At 42.2% G+C, this 25,906-nt stretch overlaps 1 protein-coding gene across 7 annotated transcripts in view; it reads left to right on the top strand.

Moving 5' to 3' along the window:
- Positions 1-25,906, top strand: part of USP42 (ubiquitin specific peptidase 42) — a 128,112-nt gene that overhangs the window by 41,028 nt on the left and 61,178 nt on the right. For 6 of the 7 annotated variants that reach the window (XM_077449021.1, XM_077449024.1, XM_077449022.1 and 3 more), the window contains 5 exons: positions 7,679-7,888; positions 20,067-20,177; positions 20,331-20,433; positions 22,404-22,471; positions 25,570-25,640. In XM_077449021.1, coding sequence (XP_077305147.1) covers positions 7,679-7,888; positions 20,067-20,177; positions 20,331-20,433; positions 22,404-22,471; positions 25,570-25,640 — 563 coding nt within the window. Of the gene's footprint in view, positions 1-7,678; positions 7,889-8,937; positions 9,209-20,066; positions 20,178-20,330; positions 20,434-22,403; positions 22,472-25,569; positions 25,641-25,906 lie in introns of all 7 variants that reach the window. The other variant, XM_077449027.1, reaches the window with a different exon arrangement.

Raw genomic sequence — 25,906 nt, 5'->3', positions numbered from 1 at the left:
TCCCTCCAGTTCTGCTTCTGCGCCTTCTCGCAGGATCAAGCAAAAAGGGAAGGAGGTGTTTCTTGTGGCCCAGGAGATCTTGGCTTGCCGAGATGATAAAAAATGCCCTTTTTTGTTTTGTGCCAATGTTGACTGGTATTAGGATCTGGTTATAATGCCCTCTACCTTGACTAAGGCCCCTGTTCCAACTGAAGAAAAACGGCTCTAAAACATGATGCTGCCACCACCATGCTTCACTGTGGGTGTGGTGTTCTTTTGGTGATGTGCAGTGTTTTTGCACCAAACATCTTGGTATTCCAAAACGTCTTTTGGAATTATGGCCAAAAAGTTCAACCTTGGTTTCATCAGACCATAACACATTTTCCCGCAGTTAATACATTTTTTTTTTTTTTTTTTTAATTTAGCCGGGCTTGGAAGTTTTTCTTAAAGAGCTTCCTTCTTGCCACTCTACCCCATAGCCCAGACATATAAAGAATACGGGAGATTGTTGTCACATGTACCGCACAGCCAGTACTTGCCAGATATTCCTGCAGCTCCTTTAATGCTGCTGTAGGCCTCTTGGTAGCCTCCCTGACCAGTCTTCACTGTGTTCCATGGTATATCTAATGCCTTGGAAATTCTTTTGTACCCTTCTCCTGACTGATACATTTTAACAATGAGATCCCTCTGATTCTTTGGAAGCTCTCAGCGGACCATGGCTTTTGCTCTAGGATGCGACTAACAAAATGTCAGTAAAGACCTGCTAGAACAGCTGAACTTTATTTGGGGATAATCAGAGGCACTTTAATGATGGCAGGTGTTTACTGACTCCTATTTAACGTGAGTTTGAATGTGATTGCTTAATTTTGAACACAACTGCATCTACAATTATAAGAGGGTGTGCACACTTATGCAACCACATTTATTTTAGTTTATTTTTACTTCCTGCACCTAAAAGAATTTGGTTTGTTTTTCAATTGAGTTGTACAGTTCATAGGTCACATTTAAAGGTGGAAAATTTTTCATGAAATGATTTTTGTCTCATATTTTTTACATCACAAAAACCTAGCATTTTAACAGGGGTGTGTAGACTTTTTATATCCACTGTACATGGTTTAGAAGCGTTCGGATTACTTAGGGCGCCTTCACACAGACGTGTCTGTACGGAGCCCGCTCTGCTCAGCGGAGGATCACTCCGTCAATCCCAGCTGAGCAGGCAGATGACAGGTCTGTCTCTGCACTCTGTGCAGGGATGGTCCTGTTGGAGAGCCACTCTCCCCTATGGGGGATCGGATGAAGATGGACCGTAGAGTCAGTCTTCACCCGACCCGCAGATGGATCACTCTTTTTCGGGTCAGATGTCAGCGGACATGTCACCGATTACATCCGTCCCTCCATAGACCTCTATGGCGTGTCTGTTCAGGTATGCCTAAAAAAACTGACAGGCAGACCTGAACGGATTGTCCCTGTGAAAGGGGCCTTAACCTGCCCTGGATGCACAGATGAGCAGTTTTAAAAAAAAAAAAACATAACTGAATGCAGGTTAATGCCTATCGTGCAATATACCATTTTAAAGTGGTCCCAAAGCCTAAATATTTTTTTACCTTAATGCATTCCTTACATTAAGGTAAAACATGTTTGGATACCATTATTGGGTCCCCATCCCGTAGAGTTGTGCTCAAACGTTTGCATACCCAAATTGGAGAATTGGTAATCTGCAGTATGTACCATTTTTAAAGAATATATTAGTAAGCAGGCAAAATGCATTTCTTATGGGATTGATATTCAATTGTAGGTCAATGCGGAATGGCACAATCTTAACACACATGGCAACAAGTAAATATATGAAATGACCCCTGTTCAAGTCTGCATACCCTTATTTCTTAACACTGTAGTGCCCCCTTTGACCATGCGCAGTCTTTTGTAAGAGTGGTCTATGAGGCCCCCGAATTCTTGCAGATGGTATAGCTGCACGTTTGTCTTGGCAAAATGATTCCAGGTCATGCAAAGTCTTTGGTTGTCTTGCATTAACCGCACGTTTTAAAGTGGTTGTAAACCCTTACAGACCGCTTTTTACTACAGGTAAGCCTATAATGAGGCTTACCTGTAGCTACCCCGGATAGCTATGGCTTTAGTGAGTGTGCCGTTTGCGGCAGCTCCTGCATGCATGCGCGCGACAGAGGCCATTGCGGCTTCGGTCAATCACAGCGCCGACGACAGCAATACCCGTAAGTAACTCTGGGAGCAATGCCAGTGCTGCGTATGGGGACCGCTACTGGGGCTTCGATGTAAGGTGAGTATTTCATAATGAGCTAGTACGCTATGCATACTAGCTCATTATGCCTTTTTGTCTTGCGGGTGTTTTATTTTTTGTTGGTTTACAACCACGATATTAAGTTCAGGAGACTGTGATGGCCACTCCAGAACCTTAACCTTTTTCTGCTATAACCACTGGAGGGTCAGCTTGGCCTTCTGCTTGCGGTCATTGTTGTGCTGGAAAGTCCAAGAGTGTCCCATGCACGGCATGTGCAGAAGAATGTAATTTGTCTGCCAGTATTTTCGTACAATATGCTGAATTGATCTTTCCATAAATTTTCACAAAATTCCCAATGGCTTTAGAGCCCCCCCCCCCCCCCCCCAAAACATTAGTGAGCCACAATCATGCTTTACAGTGGGGGTGGTATTCTTGTCACTATATTTTTCTTTACAGTTATCTGTGGGTTTTTTCTTTGTTTCCCAATCAATTCTTCTAGCAGTTGAGGCTGCAATTGTTGGGTCTTCCTGGCCTTGGCTTGGTATCGAGAGCCTTGAATTTTCACTTAATAAATGATTGAACAGTACTGACTGTATAATTTTCCATCTTTATAAAGTTTCCTTACCTTGTTACACGTCTTTTCATACTCAATTAATTTTTATTACAAATACAGTGCATCCTGAAAGTATTCGCAGCGCTCCACTTTTTCCACATTTTGTTATGTTACAGCTAGGGTTGTACCGATGTCACTTTTTTAAGACTGAGTACAAGTACCAATACCATCATGCTGTGGAGGTGTTTTTCAGCAGCAGGAACTGTGAAACTAGTCGGGATTGAGGGAAAGTTGAATGCAGCAATGTACAGAGACATCCTTGATGAAAACCTGCTCCAGAGCGCTCTGGTCCTCCGGACGGGGGTGAAGGTTTATTTTTCAGCCGAACCCCAAGTACACAGCCAAAATAACAAAGGAGTGGCTACAGGACAACTCTGTGAATGTCCTTAAGCGGCCCAGTCAGAGCCCACACTTAACCTCTCTGGAGAGATCTGAAAATGGCTGTGAACCAACGCTCCACATCCAACCTGATGGCACTTGAGAGATCCTGCAAAGAAAAATGTGAGAAACTGCCCAAAAATAGGTGTGCCAAGCTTGTAGCATCATACTTTTAAAAAGACTTGAGGCTGGTGTTTGTGGCAAAGGTGCTTCAACAAAGTATTGAGCAAAGACTGAATACTTTTTGTACATGTGATAGAGATTATCTATCTTCTAACTCATAATATATTAAAAAAAAAATATATATATATATATACACACACACATACATAATGAAAGATTTAAAAAAAACTTCTTTCACATTGTCATTATGGGGTATTGTTGAATTTTGAGGAAAATAATGAATTGAATCCATTTTGGAATCAGGCTGTAACATAAAATGTGGAAAAAGAAGCGCTGTGAATATTTTCCTGATGCGCTGCATAACAAAGTCCCGGCCTGCAGCAGCTGTCTCCACTATCACAGGCTTTACTAAGGCAACGGGAGCCATTGGCTCCTGCAACTTTCAGTTAATTCCTGTGACACTGGGATGGGGCCAAGCTGTGCTGTCTGTATTTATAGAATGGAGCCCGCAGGTGAAAAGAGGACTATCGCAGCTTCCCTGTTCAATTCCATTGCACAGAGCAGGTAAGCATTAACTGTGTGTGTCTATATTGGCATCCCAGTCTTGGTTTGTAGAGTTCAATGTTGAGTTGGCCCACCCTTTGCAGCTATAACAGGTTCAACTCTTCTGGGAAGGGTATCCACAAGGTTTAGGAGTGTGTCTATGAAAATGTTTGACCATTCTTCCACAAACGCATTTGTGAGGTTAGGCAATGATGTTGGATGAGAAGGCCTGACTCGCAATCTCCACTCTAATTCATCTCAAAGGTGTTCTGTCGGGTTGAGGTCAGGACTCTGTGCAGGCCACTCAAGTTCCTCCACCCCAAATTTGCTCATCCACGCTGTATTGCTAAGAGTATTGGGCAATCCCTCCAAATCATTTGATGGGGTTGGGCCTGGGCCTTTGATTCCAGTGAAAGGAACTCTTAAGCAGGGCCGGTGTAAGGATTTTCATCTACTTAGGCGAAGGTGTATTTTGGTGCTCCCCCCGACACCATAATCTACGTTATATACACTGACCTCAACCAGATGCATCTTTGGGATGAATTAGTCCAGAGACTGCGAGCCAGGCCTTCTCATCCAACATCAGTGCCTGAACTCACAAATGTGCTGCTGGGAGAATGGTCAAACATTCCCATAGACACACTACTAAATCTTTTGGACAGCCATCTCCGAAGAGTTGAAGCTGTTATAGCTGGTGGTCCAACTCGGTATTGAACCCTACGGACTAAAGGCCTGTACGCACGCTATGAAAACTAGATGGCAAAATTTGTCTGCGGATTTTCAGAGAGTTAGTACGGTGCTTTCGACAGCGGATTTCACTTTTTCGGCAAACAAAAGCTGCATGTGCAGGCTATAAAATTTGTTGGATGTGAACTCCATGTCTGTTTTTCGAATGGTCAGTACAGAAATTGTCACACAAGTCAAAACTAGTCTGAAACTACCTTGAGTAGGAAGGAAATTCTGGGTCTCAACGCCACTTTGTGTCCTTGTTCTAGGACCAGGAAGGGTTCCGTACAGGATAAGACCACCTTTTGCTATAATGAACAAAATCTTATGGGTGTGGTGGAATGGGGAGCATCTACAATGCATTCAAACAGTGTGGGGGGGGGGGGGTTTCCCAATGAATGTGCTGATAACCAGATTTAGATTTACAGGAGAACAAGTGGGGGAGTCATATGGGAGAAACCCTCAACCAAGGTCTTTAAGTGGAGTTCCGGCCTGTATTAAAAACAACTAAGTCAGCAGCTACGAATACTTTTGCTGCTGACTTTTAATATAAGGACACTTGCCTGTCTAGGTATCCTGCGATGTCGGCACCCTTAGTCGATTCGTCCATAGGCTTCGGGTCCTGACGCCGGCATCCTTATGATGGGGAAACTGGAAACGAAGCCTTGAGGCTTTACAGCCTGTTTCCTACTGCGCCTGCAGGAGTTGTGCTGAGCTTTTGTAAATATTCCTGTCTTCTGGGACCTGTGTCTCTCCCAAAAGGCAGCGGGGGGAAGGAGGGGCTGTTAATTTCGTATATCGTGAAGGGATCTTACCCAGAAGTGGAAGGGGAAGGAGGGTGCAAACAAGCAGAGCTTCCACTTCTGCGTTTTTAAAGCTGAGTTCCACCCAAAAATGGAACTTTGCTTTTAAGTGCTGGTGACTCCCTGACATTCCACATTTGGCATGTGATTTATTTATTTTAATTTTTTTGGAGTGGGGGGTGGTTTACCCTGATTTTAGAGGCTCCCACTTCCTCTGTTGCCAAAAAGATCACCTTTCCTCCCTCCCTGCAATCTTCTGGGACACGCCGCAGGTCCCAGAAGATTGCCCGGCCAATCTCGGCTCGTGCATTCGCAGTGCGCACCTGGCTGTGAAGCCACATTTGCTGTGGCTTCACAGCCAGGTGCGCACTGCGAACACAGTTTGAATGCCGGCGCTGCAGAGGATTGAGGCTTCCTGCATCCGCATCACTGGACCGTGGGACCGGTGAGTGTCTGATTATTAAGTCAGCAGCACAAGGCTGGAATGGGCTACAAGACCACTGCTCCATGCAAAACCTCACCTCCTGGAGTTTCAATGATCATGAGAACAGAGAGGAATCGGCCCAGAGCTACACAAGAGAATATTGTCAATCTTAAGGCAGCTGGGTCCATAGTCGCCAAGAAAACAATTGGTAACACACTACGCCGTTAAGGACTGAAATCTTGCAATGTCCGCAAGGTCCCTCTGTTCAAGAAAGATCATGTACAGGCTTGTCTAAATCATTTACATGTTCATTAGCAAACTTCAGAGGAGAACTGGATGAAAGTGTTGAGGGCAGATGAGAACAAAATTGATCTTTGGCATTAACTGAACTCACTGTGTTTGGAGAAGGAATGCTGCCTAGGACCCCAAGAACACCATCCCCATCGTCAAACATGGAGGTGGAAACATGCTTTGGGGGTGTTTTTCTGCTAAGGGGACAGGACAACTTCACTGCAGCAAATGGATGATGGACGAGGCCATGTACTGTCAAATCTTGGGTGAGAACCTCCTTCCCTCTGCCAGGGCATTGAAAATGGTTTGTGGATGGGTCTTCCAGCATGACCATGACCGAAAAAAAATGGCCATGGCAACATTAAGGTCCTTGAGTGGCCTAGCCAGTCTCCAGACCTTAATCTTCAAGAAAATGTGGAGGGAGCTGAAGGTTTGAGTTGCCAAATGTCAGCCTCGTAACCTTCATGACTTGGACAGGATCTGTAAAGAGGGGTGGGGAAAAATCCCTCCTGAGATGTGGGCAAAAATACAAGAAATGTCTGACCTCTGTAATTGCCAACAAGGGTTCTACCACCAAGTACTAAGTCATGTTTTGCGAAGGGGTCAAATACTTATTTCACAAATTAAAATACAAATCATATTATAGCTTTTTTAAATGTGTTTCTGGATATTTTTGTTTTTTAAAATGATAAACTGATAATTTCTTTGTCGTACAAACGTACAAAATTAGCAATGGATCAAATACTTTTTTCCCCCCTCACTGTAAAAGTTTTTGGAATAACCCAGTGTTTCTCAACTCCAGTCCTCAAGGCGCCCCAACAGGTCATGTTTTCAGGCCTACCATTATTTTGCACGGGTGATTTGATCAGTTTCACTGCCTTGGCAATTGCCACAGCTGTTTCATCTGAGGGAATGCCTAAAAACATGACCTGTTGGTGCACCTTGAGGTCTGGAGTTGAGAAAACACTGAAAATAACCATTTATTGAAAAAATGATCAGCCTTTTTGTTCTCTCTGCTCAAAAAGTAAATGGCTGTGGTGAGATGTGGTGTCTTCTCCTTCCTGTAGACAGTCATTGGCTGCCTCAGTTGGATTTTTTTAAACCCCATCCTTCTTTCTGTTATACTCCATTGTTGTACCCCTACCACAATTGCCCCAGCCATTATTATATTATGCCTGACTGTTTTTAGTGGCTGTCTACCTTCATACTACATTTGGCCCTGATGTTTCCAATAAAGTAGAGCCAGTGTTTCTCATAGCCACCAGTTCGCTTTAAACTTTCTTTGTAAAATGACTGTCAGGAAATAGAGGTTTTAATTTTAATGGTTCTGGTGCATCAGAAATGTGTATGTGTACTGAGCCATGGCTAAGGCCAACTGGATACCCAGCGTGTGTCAATATACCGCAGTATTAGGCTACACAAGACATGCATGTGGTTTTTTTTTTTTGTTTTTTTTTTTTTTTTTACGCTTTATGAAATCTATCTTATTGAAATAAAGTTTTCCGTTACAACATTAACTTTTCTGTTTCTTTTTTGTTTTTCAGCATTGGCAGTACCAGGAGATGGCGTTGGCACACCAGAAAAGATTATTTTTCCTGCAGAGAAAATAAGGCTGAAATGGCAGCGAATGCAGAAGGTTGGAGCTGGTCTCCAAAATCTTGGCAATACGTGCTTTGTCAACTCTGTGCTGCAGTGCTTAACTTACACTGCACCTCTTGCAAACCACATGCTGAGCCGCGAGCACTCAAAGACATGTAAGTATGGCTTTTTATAAACTCTTCTTTTAAGCAGTTGGTCAAGTGTAGCTTTCAGGTGCTAACAATCTGTTGCTATTCAGCTGGTGCCTATTTATGATCAGATATGAGCCAATTGCTTCAGAAATTTTGAGCAATAAGTTAACTATTTGTATTGAAATCATGACTTGAGAGAAACAGTTTGGGGTATCTTGATTTGTCTGTACAAATCGAGACATCTTTAATGCACCAGTTTTCACAAATTTTTGGGTTATGGTCCTATTTATTATCGTGCTCTGTAATTGGTGTAATTTGTAAAATTTAAAGGGGTTGTAAACCCTCGTGTTTTTTCACCTTACTGCATCCTATGCAGTAAGGTGAAAAAACACCTTGCAGTCACCAGCCCCCTTGTTTTACTTACCTGAGCCCCTTCATCTCTTCGGGAATGTGCTGTCCCTCGCTCCACGGGGTCCCGACACTTGATTGGATAGATAGCAGCACATCCATTGGCCTCCACTGCTGTCAATCAAATCCACTGATGGGGTCGAGTCCAGCATTAGCAAATGCTGGACTCGGGAGCACGCCTGCAAGATGGCCCCCTTCGAAAGAGTGCTCTAGGGGGTTATCTGATGTGGGGAGGAGCTGTGAAAGCCCCTGGAGGACCGCAGAAGAGGATGTTCAGGGCCACTCTGTGCAAAACGAGCTGCACAGTGGAGGTAAGTTTGACATGTTTGTTATTTTTTTTTTTTTAAAACAAAAAGCAATCCTTTACAATCTCTTTAACTATGGAGCAGGAGGCTGTATGCCCTAGTTACTGATTTTGAATATGGATATTTTAGACCTGGCATCCTACGGATGCATGATGCTGTATATTTTTTAAAATTTAACATTTTGACCATACATCTTAACACCCTGATAACATATACATGATCTGTCTTTACTTTAATGGGAAGCAGATTACTTTTATTGGTAAAAAGCAAGCAAGTAAGGGAACTTGGAGGAAAGTGATTTTCATTTTTTCTTTCAATTGAATTTCATATCTGATCTCCCGTTTCCTTTAATGTTTCTAGCTGTAAGTTCTTGATGCTATGCAGCACTGGCTTCAAGCAAGATTGCAACCTATTGCTAAACTTGTCCAGTATAATCCTTGCCAGTGCCAGCAAATTTGCCCGGCTGTGATACTTATGTCCTTCCTTAATTGGGGAGCGTGAGCCAAGGCTCTGGAGAGCACACAGTCACATTATCTTGCTCTTCAACACCTACAAGCTGTTTTGGAGTTTTTTGGCCCTGGACTCATGGAGCAGCCCAGGAATTGGATGATACAGCCACCATTTTGGGCAGGTATATATACCTTCTACACACAATGTCCAACTGTGACCACCAAAATTTTATTACATTGATTTCAATTTGAATAATATTTTGGTGGAATACTCCAAATGTCCAACTGTGACTGCCACATTTTATTACATTGATTAGAATTTGAATATTATGTTGGTGGAATACTCCAAATTCTTTTAATAATTCTAAATACCAAGAATTAGTAATTGTAATAGAAAGATATACTCTTTCTGGGAAATTAAAGATTGTTTCCTTCTGTATTGTAATGATAGCAGATATTATCTTAAAATTATACAGGAATGCTACACTCAGTTTATTAGAGTTAAAGTGATATTAAAGCTTATTTAAAAATAAAAAATAACAAACATGTTATGCTTACCTGGTTTTGTACAGAGCAGCTCCGATCCTCCTCTTATTGGAACCCCCCCCCCCCCCCCGCTGGTACTCTTGGCTCCTCCCCCTTAAGCAGTGCCCCCAGAGAAAGCTGCTTACCCTGTGGGCACAGCTACGTGCTTGCTCCCGAGCCGCTGCTCTATTCGTCCATAAGACAGGATAAGAGTAGTTCAGCTAGAGTGCCTAGGTGCCTGTAAAGCAGTTTGTGTGCACAGACCCCTATCCATTTATTATGTGTTTTATGGTCCGTTTACAAATTAAGTATAATGAAGCTGCAATATAGGGTCTTTGTGTTCTTCCTACAGCAGACTTCAGTAATGAATACTAAATATAATGTATACATTATAAAATGTTCCCACTTACCAAGTGCCATTTTTTTTCTTTTACCTGGTGACAATTTTTTTTAATTTGCATGTTCCATTCTTCAGCTTGAAAGGCATATGTTATTTGAGGTTCTTAATCTAAGGATCTAGGATGCCTTGTACATATTAGAATCCCTCTGAGCACACGAGCTGCAGGTACCTGACCCTTGTAGAAGTGCAGTGCTTAGCATAAATGTAAATATTGTAGCAAGCTGTGCCTCTCAAAGACACTAACTGCAGTTTATCAATTTTCTTTGTCATTCATTGAGGGGCCAATAATTCAGATAGTTGGGCTATAATACTGCCTGCAGGAGGATTGGACACTGATAAATCGCAAGCCAGCCTCCAGTTTATAAATAACCATGAAGCATTTCCTGGCAAAAAATGCCCTCTCCTACTTCAAATTCAAATCTTATCAGTATTCATGTAATGCATACTTTAATGAAATAACAGCTCATCTTGTGAAGACAATCCCATATGTAGTCCAATCATGATTATTGTCCATAAATCCTAAAAAAAAAAGTATATGGATAAGTAAATCTTCAACACCATCTGAAATCTTCCACCACAGAGTCGCCAAAAGAGCTGGGTTGTCTCCTCGCCTGATGCAGTGGACCCCTTCATTTCTCAAGGAGGTCAGCTGTGCTTTCATTCAATAAGCAACGGGTCAGGAGCACCCTGGTCTTATTTACAATGCTCCGCAGTTCATGCAAAAATGGCTTTTATATATGCTGAAAAAAATCCAATAGTGTAATACTGCCAGCAGTTTTTATTAAAGAGAAAAATATTGCACTTGCACAATGTAAAGACGCATCAGTGTGTCATATTACAGCATGCATGTACTCCGAAGCGATCTCCATACTCAGGAAGATGGCGTCTGGCTCCTCCCAGCATGGTTATGTCACTCCGTTCCTGCCTTGCTGGCGTGTTGCGCCCTTCCATGCTTTCTCAAATGCCTCCAGTATAACACTTTCTTGGCAAACCTAAGTTTTTTGCTGGTGTCCTAGGAGAATGGAAGTCTTTCCAGGATTTCCTGAGAAAAGTATGGTAATTTTTTTTTTTTTTTTTTTTTTTTTTTTTTTTTGTATTTCTGTATTCCTCTTTCATCAACATCAGTTGAGATTCCTAACTACATTCCTATTTGAGCTGGTCTCCATAAAGCATCTATCTGGATTGGCATTACCTGAGACTAGCTTTGGAGGCTGACTGGAGATTCATTGCTAGCCTAGAAAGTGAACTTCAGGTACTGGCCTCTGCATTGGGACCCAGGTGTACTGGTTAATTTTGCACAAATTCAGATGGCTCTCTAAACCTCCCTCCTTACAGCAGGCAAAACTCCTCAAAGCTCATTGCAATAAATTGTAAAAAAGAAAGCCGAAAACTTTGTAGTGCAGTATTATCTAAAACAACACTATTTGATGTTAAAAACCTCCATTATCTCAGAAGTAATGGCCCTAACAGCAGAGTAACAAAGATAACAGCTACTTTACTTTCGATTCTGGTGTGTGAGCGCACGCGTCTGACGCTTCCTTGACACCATTGCCCCCCCCCTTAAAGCGAATGTATACCATGGATGTTGCAAAAAAAAAACCTGCAAGGCAATGGCATAATGTGCACATGTAGGAGATATTTGTTTTACCTACAGGTAAGCCTTATATGCTGATGCCGTCACACCCCACATGACCCCTGGAAGTGCGGGTGTTTGCTGGAAAGGATTTTATATATGCGCATACAAATTTTATATCTTGTAAGTAGCCGTTTGGCTCACTTTCAATAAACTCCTATGTTAAATGATATTGCACTATTTGGAGATTCTTTTCCTGCTATGAACCTCTTTTTCCTGGATGATTGGGATATCCCGGTGCGAGGGGAAGATTATAGTGAAGGATCCATATGCTGTTTCATCGCCCTTAGGGGTCAGGCTTCAATACCTTGCAGAGGTTATTCTGCTTGCTCACTTGACCATCCTAGTGATAGATGGTCCCCATTGTCTGGTAAGAGTCCCTGATTACTACATGTGGTGTGCCATAGAAGACTATACTAATCACTTGGTGGTGGAATATATATTCATCTTTTTTTGGACTTTTCTCACCAGACTAAGGACTGATTTATTCATTTAGTGATCTCACTATTTATTAAAATTTTTGCACTGTATATACTTTATGATGTTTTTCTTTTATTGTGTTAAAGCACTATTAGTAGTATATCGTATAATATTGACTAGCACAATTTTATTTGTTTTTTACCTGTAGGTAAAAATGACCAAGCAGGGTTTACAGCTGCTTTTGTGACTAGGTCACCTTCAGCTTGTCTGCCTTGGGTTCCTAAGTAATTGAAGCCTTTCCTAATGCTTTGGACTTGCATACTGTTACGTGGCCACAATGTGTCTGCAAAGAGATGGCACAGTACTGCTACTGCTGATGACCCCAGCCCATACTCTTCTAGCAGTTCTGGTGGTGTCTACTCGAAATCATCTGAAGGAAGAATTGTTGGGTCATCTTCAGTGGCATCTTTTGAAGTGTGACAAAGTTCCTGGTTCTGTTTTCAGGGACCTCCTCCTTTTTGTTGAAGGCTTTCGACCATGTGTACTTTTTGCACACATTAATGGCTAAGGGCCTAAATCTCCTGCAACACCACCCCCTGCGGAGTCTCTGACCCTCCAGAGCCTTTAGCTCAGGCTGGACCATTGGTCCCTGGGACCATCACTGGTTCAGATTTAGTTTCATTAGTCAATTTCTGAAGAGTGTGTTTGATTCACTGCAGTTACCTGCTGTCACCCCATATTTACAGGGGATTGTGTCCATTCCTTTTTGATGTAGTACATTTTACTCTGCATTTGTAAGATTAGCCAGCTTTCTCCCGCATTGGGTATTTTAGAGCTCTTGCAGCTGCACAAAGACTTTTCCATTGCACCTACTATTTGAGGCATTCCCCTATATTGTAAGCACCCTGAGTTATCCAGTGTAAGTATGTGCTGGGAATTCCCTTTTTGAAAGGGAATTCATTGTAAGGTTCGCTATTTCTACTCCACCTAAATGGGAGCACCAGCAGTGAGGTAGGTGTGCTTGCTTTATAAAAATTCAGCTGACAGAATCCCTTCTCAAATCTTGCTTGAGCTTCTTGGTTCTGTTCTTTGTCCACTGTTGGCTTTGATTTTAATTAGTTAAACCATGTCAGGGTTCTCTCCATCGGGATCTCCTTTGCTGGGGTGAACGCAGGAGGATTATGCTCCAGATGTGATTGATTGTGACAAGCTTTACCGATATGCAGGGCTCTGTGCTCCGGCTCATAGATGAGCTAGCAAAAATTGGCTAATTTCTTCCCTTCTACTTCTGCAGCAGGTGCCCCCAGATCTCTGCATTGTGTAAAAGGGCTGTTTTATTTTGTATGCATAGATCCTTCCCTCCATGCATTGTCTATCCAGGGAAGGCCAGCTAACACAGCCGACCTGCACATGCTCAGTTGTCTTTTATGCTGTAGAGAATATTTAGTTAAAGCGGAGGTCCACCCTAAAGTGGACCTTCCGCTCATTGGTACCTGTACAGTACAGGTATCTGCACCCACTTCCGGCGTAGATTCTGCAGAAGGTACGCCGCTTTCCGAAGGTCCCCCACTGCCTGCTGGGAAACACACGGATCCCAGAGACAGCGGGGACCATCCTTATTGCGCAGCGCGACTCGTGCATGCTCAGTAGGGAACCGGAAAATGAAGCCGAAAGGCTCCACTTCCTGATTCCCATACCCAAGATGGCGGCGGCAGCACCCGAGAGACTATCGAGAGATCGGCTTCGGGTGCCGTCATCGTGGGCGCGCTGGGCGGGTAAGTGTCATTATTTTAAAAGTCAGCAGCTGCAGTATTTTGTAGCTGCTGGCTTTTAAAAAAAAAAAACGGCGGACTCCCGCTTTAAGCTTAACTAGCCAGGTCACATATTGACATCACACATATGGGCGTGTATACAGGGTGCAGTGAAACTCTCCTCCTTCCTGAACTCTCAGGACTGAAGAAACTGTGCAGTTTATCACTGACTGTGGCATACAGATCAGCCAAAAAGGTATATAGTGGCAATATTTTAATGTAAAAAATATTTATAAGCTGTGGGGGGCAGAGTAACTATTTTCATATTGCTGGGTTAAGTAACACTTTTTAAGGTACACCCCCACTGCTTCAAAAGTGAGGCTAACTGTGCATCCTGGAGGATTCTTTGGTGGCCACTTTTGTATACAGCTCTGGTGCTTCAGTTGCTTGTTCTCATTTGTCTCAAGACCCTGCAGTATACCTATTCTGTCTAAATTCTTTCCACCTTGGACACCCTTGCTTTAGCCCTTATATTTCAGGTTCTGGAGCTGTGCCACATCTGGCCCCCCTTTCTCAACAATGGTTCCTATCTGTGGAACATGAACTGCTCCTAATGATGCTGGATACCCTGCAGGATCCTTTCTTTACAGAGGATCTCCCTGTCCTACAAGTTATCCAGAGTTGGGTTCCCCCAGGATGCCCCCCTCGGCTCCTATTTTTTTTTTTCTGCCCCCATCGGTAATCATTTAAGTAACTAGGGTAGGCTCTCCTTGAGCCCTGTACACAAGGGCTGAATTTTGGGAGACAACGGCTAGTTTTATATATAAAAAAAAAAGTCCGACATTCGGCCCGTGTATGTTGGTCTGTTGGACGTGCATGCTGGAAAACCACCATCCGACTGACTCCCGATCGGAGTGTACTGGTGGGGTGGGGCTGTCCCCTTGTCAGAACACATCAGCTCAGCCGAAGAGATCGTTGAACTAACCTTGCACGGGTTGCACAAAAAAAATACAAATGGTAGGTACACAGCTTTTCAGTTCCTGCGGCATTTTATTTGCTGCAGTAACCTCTCCCCAAAGGCCTGTCTGGTTCTTTTAGAACAATTGGTTTGCTTCACGTCTGAGTCCCATATAGGTTTTTTGCATGCCATCTCTGGAAGTCCCCTCTGCAACAGAGTAAGTTGTTGGAGCCCTGTACTGGGTGATGCTGGTCATATTAGCCCTTTTCAGTTGGTGCCTTGAGAAGACTTTTTGATTATGTGCCTCCTCAACCAGTAGCAGCTTCACCTCTTTCCTGCGAACGGAGTTCTTGTCTTGGAAACCCTCTCTCTCTCTCCCCCTGGATTGTCAGTAGGTGCTGCAGGTACCATTTGTGAATTGACAGTATTTGCCTTGCAAACTTTTTTCTAGGAATGTGGTGTAGTTCATTCCTGTCTACCCTTGAGGTGTTTGTCTTCTGGCATTCTCTTCCTTTTTGTCATGTCTTTTTGGAATTGCTTCCTTGGGGTCACTAGTGGACTCAGGAGTCTCCTTACTCCTTTTGTGGGTTATTAGGATGTACTAATCTTCTCTAGTTTACCTTGCTTAGTGAGCCTGGCTGGGCAACCCTCCTTATTCAGAGTTTTATCCCTTTGACCAGAAGGGCTAGGGATGACAGACTTGGCCTCTCCATGTAGACTGACTATCCCTTTTACCTGGGAGTGTCTTGTGTTGGGTTCTTTAAAAACCTGTTCCCTTGTGGGGGTTGACATCATGTTTTTGCCCCCCCCTCTATTGGGGTTTGGTTATTGGTCCACCTGGTGTGTGTTTTTTTTTTTTATGGGTTCTATTCAGCCTTTTGCTGGTTCAGGTTTGGGGTTTGTGCCATGTGCTGTCATTTCCCTCTGGCAGAGATGCAGTTATCCATTTGGAGGAGCAGGTTGATCCTCTATGCTTTCCTCTTGGTTGTGTTGTCCGATTCCTGTGTCTAGTAGAGAGATTTACCCCATCCTTTCAGATTTGTACATTGGTTTCTCAGTAAGCTCCTGGATTGCAGGCGATCACCTTTCCTCCTAGTGAGGCCTATAGTGTTTTTGCTGTGTTGTCCAGTCCCTCGGGTGTACTGCTTTTAGATAACCTGACTATCTGAATTCCTATGTCCCTCAATGAATGAGAAAATGGGATTTTTGCAGTTGATTGAGTGACACAGGTCCCACCTCTGTTTTTTGTGTCCTGTGTACTGCTTACTAAACTAAGGGATGCTTGGTAGAGGAGTGGAAATACTGAGGGCTTGCTAGTGTCTAATCCTCCTAGTTTTAAAACCCGTCTGTGTGTCTGAATTGTCCCTCAATTAACGCCAAGAAACATGTTTTACAGTAGGTATAAAAATCTCACTATTTTACACAGGATTAATGAATTAAAGTACTGTGCAGAAGTTTAAAAGTGTGAAAAATGCTGTAAATTAAGAATGTTTCAGAAGGTGTGTTTGTTTTTATCAATTGACAAAATTGAAAGTAAATGAACAGAAGAGCAATCTAAATCAATATTTGGTTTGACCACCTTTTGCCTTCAAAACGGCATCAATTCTAGGAACACTTGCGCACCATTCTTGGAGCGCTAACCACAGATTTTCTGTGAAAGTAGGCTGCCTCGATACTGAGATCAGGGCTCCATCGCTTCCAGGACTCCCGTGTTATTTACGCTGCAGATGGTTCTCAATGACATTGGATTTCTTTGGGGTTGTTGTCCTACAGCAGAACAAATTTGGGGCCAATTACATGGCTCCCTGACGGTATGGCATGATGGATAAATATCTGCCTGTATTTCTCAACATTGAGGACACCATTAATCCTGACCATATCTCAAGCTCCATTTGCAGAAAAGCAGCCCGAAACTTGGAAGGAACCTTGACCATGCTTCGTTATACTACTTTAGAGCTTTTTGCTGAATAAACTGCCTCTTGCTACAGCCAAATTTCACATTTTGACTTATCAGTCCAAAGCATCTGCTGTCATTTTTTTATTTTTTTGCACCCAACAGTTCCTATGTTTTCTTACATAGTTGAGACACTAGGCCTTGTTTCCACATCAAAGGTATGGAATTTTGGCTGCAATTCTTTCATTAAGACTACTTCTGGCCAGACTTCTCAGGACAGGAGATGGGTGTACTTGGGTCCCACTGTTTTCTACCAGTTCTGTGCTGACTGCACTGCTGGACATCATCTGACGCCAAAGGGAAATAATCATGATGTCTTTTATCTGCTGCGTTAAGTTTCCTTAGTCGACCACTAACATCTACAGTCCTCAGTGTTACCTGTTTGCTTTTCTTGTAAAGAGCTTGAACAGCACATCTTGACTCCCCAATCTGTTTTGTAATCTTTTGCCTTGGAGAAACTTTGCTGTGCTCAGCCTTGCCATGGTGTATGACGTGTGACTTGAAACTGTCTTTCACAGCCTCACCTTGGCAGCAGAGTTTGGATATTCCTCACCCAAAGGCCAAGTTCACCTTTTTGTTCAGCCTTTTTTTTTTTTTTTTTTGTGTTAAATTCCAGCTATGTACCAATATTGCATTCATGTAATGTAAAATCTGCTTTCCATTAAGGCCCCTTTCACATGGGTGGCTGTTCTGCCGCAGTTTAGCATGGTTATTTTTTTTTTTTTCTGTGAAATTCAAGACTCCAGGAACAGCAATCAGCTGCATTTGTACAGTGCAATTACCTGCGTTTGTGCGTTTCTGTGCAGTTGCGTTCAGCTGCAGTTATCTAATAGTCGTTCCCATAGCAACACTTAAAAAAAAAAAATTGGTCCCTTGAATCCTTTCTCACGCTGCTATCCGCAGTTGACACAAAAGACTGCGATTACTTGCGGTTATGTGCATATAGCTGCGCTACATCGCACCTGGACGCATTGAATTCTATTTGCACCGAACCGCATGTAACGAAATCGCAGCTAAACACTGTGTGAATAGGGCCATAGGAAAGCATTGTGTGCTTTTATCTGGGGTAGAAAACTAGAAAATCCCCAGCTAAAAGCACTGTTCTATCCGTCCGTGTGAAAGGGGCCTAAGTCTACACAGGCTTACCCCATTAACACTTGATCATTTTGTAGCTTGAAACCTCAAGCTACAAAATGCTGAAGGGGTAAAAAAATAAATTATTCTCTATGGTGATGGTTCACATCTCCACTCCAAAACGCCTGAACCTCAAACAAACAAGTTCTGGTGCTTTTTAGGCAGATTACAGGCGTTTTTCTTATTACATTGGTGACCATTTGACATGTACAAAGTTGTAGTAAAAATCGCAGTGAAAACGTGCGACTTTTTGTCTGAAAACGATACGCTCAAGTGTGAATGCAGCCTCACTTTTAGCTGTTTAAAACATACTGCTTGATTACTTCTGCCTTAATTTCTGGTCAGACTTTAGGTCATGAAACAAAAAGGAGCTGACAACTCCTTCCTGTGTCATGACCTAAAGTGTGACCAGGAAGTAAGGCAGAAGTAATTGAGCAGGGTTTTTAACCCCTTTCGGCCTAAGCCTTTTTCTGACATTTGTTGCTTACAAGTTAAAATACGTATTCTTTGCTAGAAAATTACTTGGATCCCCCAAACTATTTCTTCTAAAAAAAAGTCTAGAGAATAAAATGGCAATATTTTATGTTGCACTGTATTTGCGCAACGCTCCTTCAATGCAATTTTTTGGGGAAAAAAAATACATTGGGCCAACCATAAAGGTAGCCCAATTGTTTTTGTTTCAATATGAAAGATGTTACGCTGAGTAAATGGACACTTAACATGTCATGGTTTATTGCGCACTATTGTGAAATGGCTACAAACTACGGTAATTAAAAAGCTCCATAGGCGACACTTTAACAATTTCTACAGGTTACCAGTTTAGTGTTAGAGAAGGTCTTGTGCTAGAATTATTGCTCAGTCAGTTGAACGATTGCGATGATACCTCACATATGGTTTGAACACTGTTTACATTTGCAGTCACGACTTGCGTATGCGTTCGCTTCTGCGTGCAAGCACGGAGGGATCGGGCACTTTAAAACATTTTTTTTTTACACTGTCCCTTTGAAAAAATAATTTCTGATCACTTTTATTGCTTTCAGGACTGTAAACATCCCTTGTGACAGTAATAGGCAGTGACAGTTACTCTTTATGAAGGGATCTGGTATCTAGAAGACCCCAAATCTCTTCTTTGCATTTAAAAGTATTCAAAACGCTAAGTTTGGCTTTTTTTTTTGAATACTGAAATTTTTTTAAATTTGGTGCCATTTAAGTCATTTGTAAACTGGTAGTGATGTCATGACGTCGCTTCTGTGCTACTAGGGGAAAAGAGACCGTACCAGTGTGATGCGTGCAGCTGCAGGCATCAGCACAGTACAACCCCTTCAAGCTGCGTACGGTCGGCATGAAGGGGTTGCACAGCTATGGAGTCGGTGAAGTAAGCCTGTGTAGAATTAATGGAAAGCAGTTTTCTTTTTGCAGAATAAGTACATTTAATGCTATATTGGTACATAAGGGAGCTGGAATTTAGAGGAAAAAAAGGGGGGTGAACTTGGCCTTTAAGCTTTCTACACAGCTGTTTCATTTAATGACTGTTTCAACTTGCATATGAAATTGACGCCTGCTTGATATAATTGTTGAATCATATATCTGACTCTAATCCTACAAAATTGTGTACGTGTGCAAGTGTAGGAACTGGTTCTGGTTTTAAGCCAAAGGGTAATTGTACTAAATTTTGATTTTAGATTTTTTTCTCCTTTTTGCTCACTTTGCATTTTGTAAATTGATAAAAATTAAATATATATTAAACACATTTCTTCGTGTGTGGTTACTTATTTATTTTTTAAACTTTTATGCAAAAAAAGTATTCTGTCTATACAGAACTTTTTTTCCCTAAGTTTGAACAGTGGGGCACGGTTAAAATTCATGTCAGTTTTTACTGCTACGCTAGAGAGGATTCATTTCCTGCTGTCTGTGTTTACCAGCCAGGAACTGAAGGGGTAGAAAGTGGGGGGAAAAAAACGAATAGTCTGGAATAATTTTAAAGTAGGCAGGTTCTAATACACGGTTATCCAAAAATGAAAATAAAGCTTTTTGGCTGTTCCATGTACTAATCATTTGAAAATTTTAAATTTGCTTCGTAGCAGAACCTTAATGTCATTTGATATTGTGACAGATGGGACAAACTTCAGTATAAAATTGTGACTTTATAACTTTTTAATTGATCACAGGTAAATGGTTCTGCTTTTTACCTCTTAATATTTTTTTTTCAATAATGTGCAATTATTCTAATTGTTCTTAATGGCATTTTAATACATTTACTTTTAGGTCGGGAGCAAGATTTCTGTATGATGTGTGTTATGCAGTCTCACATCGTTCAGGCTTTGTCTAACACGGGCAATGTCATCAAGCCAACGGGTGTTATTAATGACTTAAGACGTAAGTATATAATTATATTTCTGTTATCCATAAAACACACTGTATTGCAACTTTGTATGCCTCTGTCATAAGCTGCTTTTCACTATTGTTGATACAGTGGTGTTGATCTGTCTTAGCAATGTCCAAGCAAGATTTTGTGCTTGTAATTTGTAGGTATTGCAAAACATTTCCGTTTGGGGAGTCAAGAGGACGCTCATGAATTTCTTCGTTATACTGTAGATGAAATGCAAAAATCTTGTCTCAATGGCTACATCAGGTAAGCTAACCATAATGGGGTACAGACATAAATGCACAGTAAAGTGATATAGCCTGGTATTTAAAAAGGTAAAACCCAAATCTGTGGTGGGGTTGTATTGAATAAAGATTTTTTTATTTATTTTTTCTCCATCAATGGAATGTATCTGGCCATATGAAAATGAGGGGAAACTAGCGTGACCGTTTATGCTGACTTAGACTTCAGTTTCAGCAGCATGAGGAAGAGTCACATATTCTATAGATCCTGACATAAATTCTAATTACTGTTACAAAAATGATCAATAGGGGCTGTAGCCTACTTTCTCCTATGTTTAGGGACACAGGAATTAAGAGTCTGTTTATACTGTCTTTTACAGGAGACTCTAGGAATTCCCCCCTGACAGAAGCCTGGCTCTTTCATGTACAAATCTCATTTACAATGCATTGCCAGCTCGTTTGCAGGAAAATATTCATTTTTTTTTTTCTTTCTGCAATTTGTCCTTTTTTTTTTTTTTTTTTGTGTGCAGAAGGTAGACTTGCCCTTTAATGGCATGGCTGTTGAATCCTGGGTCCTGAAGGAAAGGGTTATTTTTGATTATTTTTCATGTTTTTCACAAGGACAAGGCAGTGTTGAAACAAAGACCTACCTTCCTACTCGGTCTGGGTTGGTTCTGTCTGCAATCATTTTTCTTACATATTGCTAGTACTGCAATACCAAAAGCAAGTTCTAAAATGTGATTTAAGAGCCTGCAAGGATACTTAATGGTGTATTAAGTGTTTTTACACCCTTTACCAGAAGATTCACATATTTATCTAATTGGATTCATTTAGGAAAATGTGCAAGTCCTGAGAGCTGGTGTGATGCCTGGTTCATATACACATGGATTTGCGGGGCCATGGCAGCCCACTCATTTGAATTGGACTGGTGTGCCTGTGTTTCCTGCAGGAAGATTCCTACACCATTCAAAGATTTCACCAGCTGGGTAAACGCATGGTGTTTTTTTTTTTTTTTTTTTTTTTTTTTTTTTTCAATTTCCGGCGGTACCCGCATAATCACTGCATTTTTAGATGCATGGGGGTGCCATTCTGAATTTTGTCTCAAATTATAAATGGGCCCCTTTATTTTAGTTAATGTTTTGAATCAAGTTTTTAAAGAGTAACCGTTTTGTGGAAAAAATAAAAACATACCCTCTGGATGTTCAATATACATTGCAGGGATTTTAACCAACTTTATTGCAGATTCCTGCCTTTTTGTTTTAAATAGATAGTTTCAGTGTCCATGTACAAAGTCAATCTGTATGGAAGTGATTTTATAACTGCGGCACCTGCAGGGCTCTTAGAATAGTGGCAGGGTCTGCTTCCTACTAGACAGGATTTCACTTTGGGACTATTAAAACATTTTTTTGTTGCAGGAGATGCTCAAAATCTGACTTGTATCTTAGGGCAGACTTCTGGGAAAATAAGTCAATTGCACAAGCAGGAAATTACATTTCTGGGGCCCTTCTGTACACTATTTATGTACAGAAAACCTTCAGGTTGCCAAATTGCATTTTACAGACAATTTACAGTGCTGCAGACTAAAAAGGAAGGGTCATTTTTAATACCATTCAATTACCATATTGTGTCATAATTGTATATGCAATATTTTGTTTTATTTGCTCCCCCCCCCCCCCCACATAAGTGCAGTTGAATCCGGTTCTTGAGGTGGATGTGGGAATCCTCCCCACTGTGATATTGTACCCTGACCACATTGATAGCCGCCTGCTGTCAGAACACACAGATAATAGCCTGCAGCACTGATCAATTTTCTTTGTCTGGCAAGGCGGTTGAGCAGAAGTCAGTCAGTAGATTGACATCTGTTTTAACTGCAGTGGCCACACATGGATTGAAATTCAGCTGATCCAGTCAAATTTTAATCCATCCAGCTTTAGTCGTGTTTTTTTATTTTTTTATTTTGTGGTGATGTTTTTTTTTTTTATTTATTTTTTTTAGCTATGGCAGAAGTACACAAGCAACTACATTTATACATCAAGTATTTGGTGGTTGTCTGCGATCTCGAGGTAAGAAATTATGTTTTGTAAGTCAGGGAGGAAAGGTGGGTGCTGCGTAGTAGTAGTAACGTAGTAGTAACGTGTTAAAGGTGAACTTCTCTTTTAAAAATGTACTTTCTTGTGTGTTGATCCATGTAGTTGGAGTCACTGGCCTAAATAAAGCTTACAGTTTAGGTGTTCTAATTTCAGTCTGGCGTCACTTGTTCTAGGTAAATACAGAAGCAACTAGCATTTTCAGGAGGTGGACAAGTATTTCAGCCTATATAGTCTGATTTGATGGTCAGCTACAAACTATGGCTGCTTTTACATTGCGTAAATGCATTGGAGAACAGCCTGTTATATTAAGCTCATTGTTTCCCTACTAAGGAGAATGTTGAATGAAGGTATTTAAACTCACAAAACTCAGAGACCAGATTTACTGTAGTGCGCACCCCCAACATAATGACATTAAGGGTTTGCCTAATTTTTTATTAAAGTGACACAAAATCCACTGATTTATTGGTTTCCCAAGTTAGCTACAGTATCTCACAAAAATGTGTACACCCCTCACATTTTTGTAAGTATTTTATTATCTTTTCATGTGACAACACTGATGAAATGACACTTTGCTACGAAGTGTACACCTTGTATAACAGTGTAAATTTGCTGTACCCACAAAATAACTCAACACTCAGCCATTAATGTCTAAACTGCTGGCAACAAAAGTGAGTACACCCCTTAAGTGAAAATGTTCAAATTGGTCCCAAAGTGTCAATATTTTGTGTGGCCACCATTATTTTTCAGCACTGCCTTAACTCTCTTGGCATTGAGTTTACCAGAGCTTCACAGGTTGCCACTGGAGTCCTCTTCCACTCCTCCACGACATCACGGAGCTGGTGGATGTTAGAGACCTTGCGCTCCTCTACCTTCCATTTGAGGCTGCTCAATAGGGTGTAGGTCTGCAGACATGCTTGGCCAGTCCATCTCCTTTACCCTCAACTTCTTTAGCAAGGTAGTGGTTGTCTTGGAGGTGTGTTTGGGGTCGTAATGTTGGAATACCAGTCTCCGAAGGGAGGGGATCATGCTTTGCTTCAGTATGTCACAGTAGAAGTCAGTACATCATTAATGGTTCCCTCAATGAACTGTAGCTCCCCAGTGCCGGTGTTCTGACAAAAAGTGTCCGCCTATCGAATAGTGTCCGGCCTGTACTGCGCAGCGCTTGCGAAGTACGGAGGACAAGGGGACTCCAAAAGTCTCAGAAGAATAGCGGAGTTGAAGCCCCACCATCCAAGTGTACATACGGTTGCTCATAGTAACGGAACCCCTCGCGGGCTCGCCTCGCTCGCCACACTTCGGGCACGGCCTCGCTTCACTCGGCTATTTTTTTATTCTAACTCTGTCCATTTGGATGGTGGGGCTTGAACCTGGACTCGGTGCACAGATGCCGTTTATCTTCGTAGATGTTCGGCTTCTCCTTGTCCCCCGTACTGAGTACAGGGCAGACACTATGTGATGGGGGACACTATATGATACATCACCAGCAGCACTCATGCAGCCCCAGACCATGACACTCCCACCACCATGCTTGACTGTAGGCAAGACGCACGTGTCTTTGTACTCCTCACCTCGTTGCCGCCACACACGCTTGACACCATCTGAACCAAGTAAGTTTTTCTTGGTCTCATCAGACCACAGGACATGGTTCCAGTAATCCATGTCCTTAGTCTGCTTGTCTTCAGCAAACATTTTACAGGCTTTCTTGTGGATCATCTTTAGAAGAGGCTTCCTTCTGGGAAGACAGCCATGCAGACCATTTTGATGCAGTGTGCGACATATGGTCTGAGCACTAACAGGCTGACACTTCACCCCTTCAACCTTAGCAGCAATGCTGGCAGCACTCAAACCTTTATTTCCCAAAGTCAACCTCTGGATATGATGCTGGGCACGTCCGCTCAACTTCTTAGGTCGACCATGGCAAGGCCTGTTCTGAGTGGAACCTGTCCTGTTAAACCGCTCTATGGTTTTTGCAACCATGCTGCAGCTTAGTTTTAGGGTCTTGGCAATCTTCTTATAGCCTAGGCCAGTGATGGTGAACCTTGGCACTCCAGATGTTTTGGAACTACATTTCCCATGATGCTCCTGCACTCTGCAGTGTAGCTGAGCATCATGGGAAATGTAGTTCCAAAACATCTGGGGTGCCAAGGTTCGCCATCACTGGCCTAGGCCATCTTTATGTAGAGCAGCAATTCTTTATTTTATTTTTATTTTTTCAGATCCTCAGTTTTCTTTGCAATGAGGTGCCATGTTGAACATGTTGAACTTTGTGACCAGTATGAGAGAGTGAGAGCTAAAACGCCAAATTTAACACCTGCTCCCCATTCCCACCTGAGACCCTAACGAGTCACATGACACACTTTTGTGAGATACTGTATGTTCAAGGCATATGCCTTTCAAGCCCTCAAATGAGGACATAGCTGATCACGCATGACCATGAAATCTGTAGATCTAAATGGAGGCTTTTAAAGCGGGAGTCCGCCGGGACTCCGCATTTTTTTTTTTTTTTTTAAAGCCAGCCGCTACAAATACTGCAGCTACTGACTTTTAAAATAGTGACACTTACCTGTCCAGCGCGCCCGCGATGTCGGCACCCGAAGCCGATCTCTGGATCGGTACTCGGGTGCTGCCGCCGCCATCTTGGGTATGGGAATCAGGAAATGGAGCCTTTCGGCTTCATTTCCCGGTTCCCTACTGCGCATGCGCGAGTAGCGCTGCGCAATAAGGACGGTCCCCGCTGCCTCTGGGATCTGTGTGTTTCCCAGCAGGCAGCGGGGCACTTGCGGAAGGGGGCGGGCACTTGTGGAAAGGGGCGTAATCTACGCCCCTTTCCGCAGAGAGCTATCCCAGAAGTGGGTGCAGTTACCTGGATTATCCAGGTAACTGCACCCCCCTCCCCCCTGAAAGGTGCCAATTGTGGCGCCGGAGGGGGGGAGGATTCCGATGAGCGGAAGGTCCATTTTAGGGTGGACCTCCGCTTTAAAAGAAAAAAAAACTGAGGAAGGCGTCAAATTTTAAATCAATTTATATATAAAATTGCAGTTTAATTCTCATTTGCCACTGTTCTGTTGCAGTAAAATGTCTGAAGTGCAAATCGGTGTCCGATACATATGAAGATTGCCTTGACATTGCACTGGAGATAAAGGTATGTCATTGAGCACTGGTTAGAGTATTTTTCACTATTGGTTGTCATGTTATATCATATTTTTTTTTTTTTTATGCACTTAAGCCAAATTTCAGATTATATTTTAGATTATGAATAGTTTGGAGAAGGTTTTTTTTTATTATTATTTTTTTTGTGTCTGATGCCCATTGTAGATCTTTGTCTTCACTTCTGCTCAGGACACCTCTCAGGAGGATGTTATAGGAAGTCTCACCAAAGTGAACACAGGCAAAAAAAACCTTAGGCAG

The sequence above is a fragment of the Lithobates pipiens genome, unplaced genomic scaffold (genome assembly GCF_037356315.1).
Source record: "Lithobates pipiens isolate NorthernLeopardFrog02 unplaced genomic scaffold, aLitPip1_a1.2 Scaffold_22, whole genome shotgun sequence".
Classification (NCBI taxonomy): Eukaryota; Metazoa; Chordata; class Amphibia; order Anura; family Ranidae; genus Lithobates; species Lithobates pipiens.
This window is presented reverse-complemented; position numbering and strand designations above follow the sequence as displayed.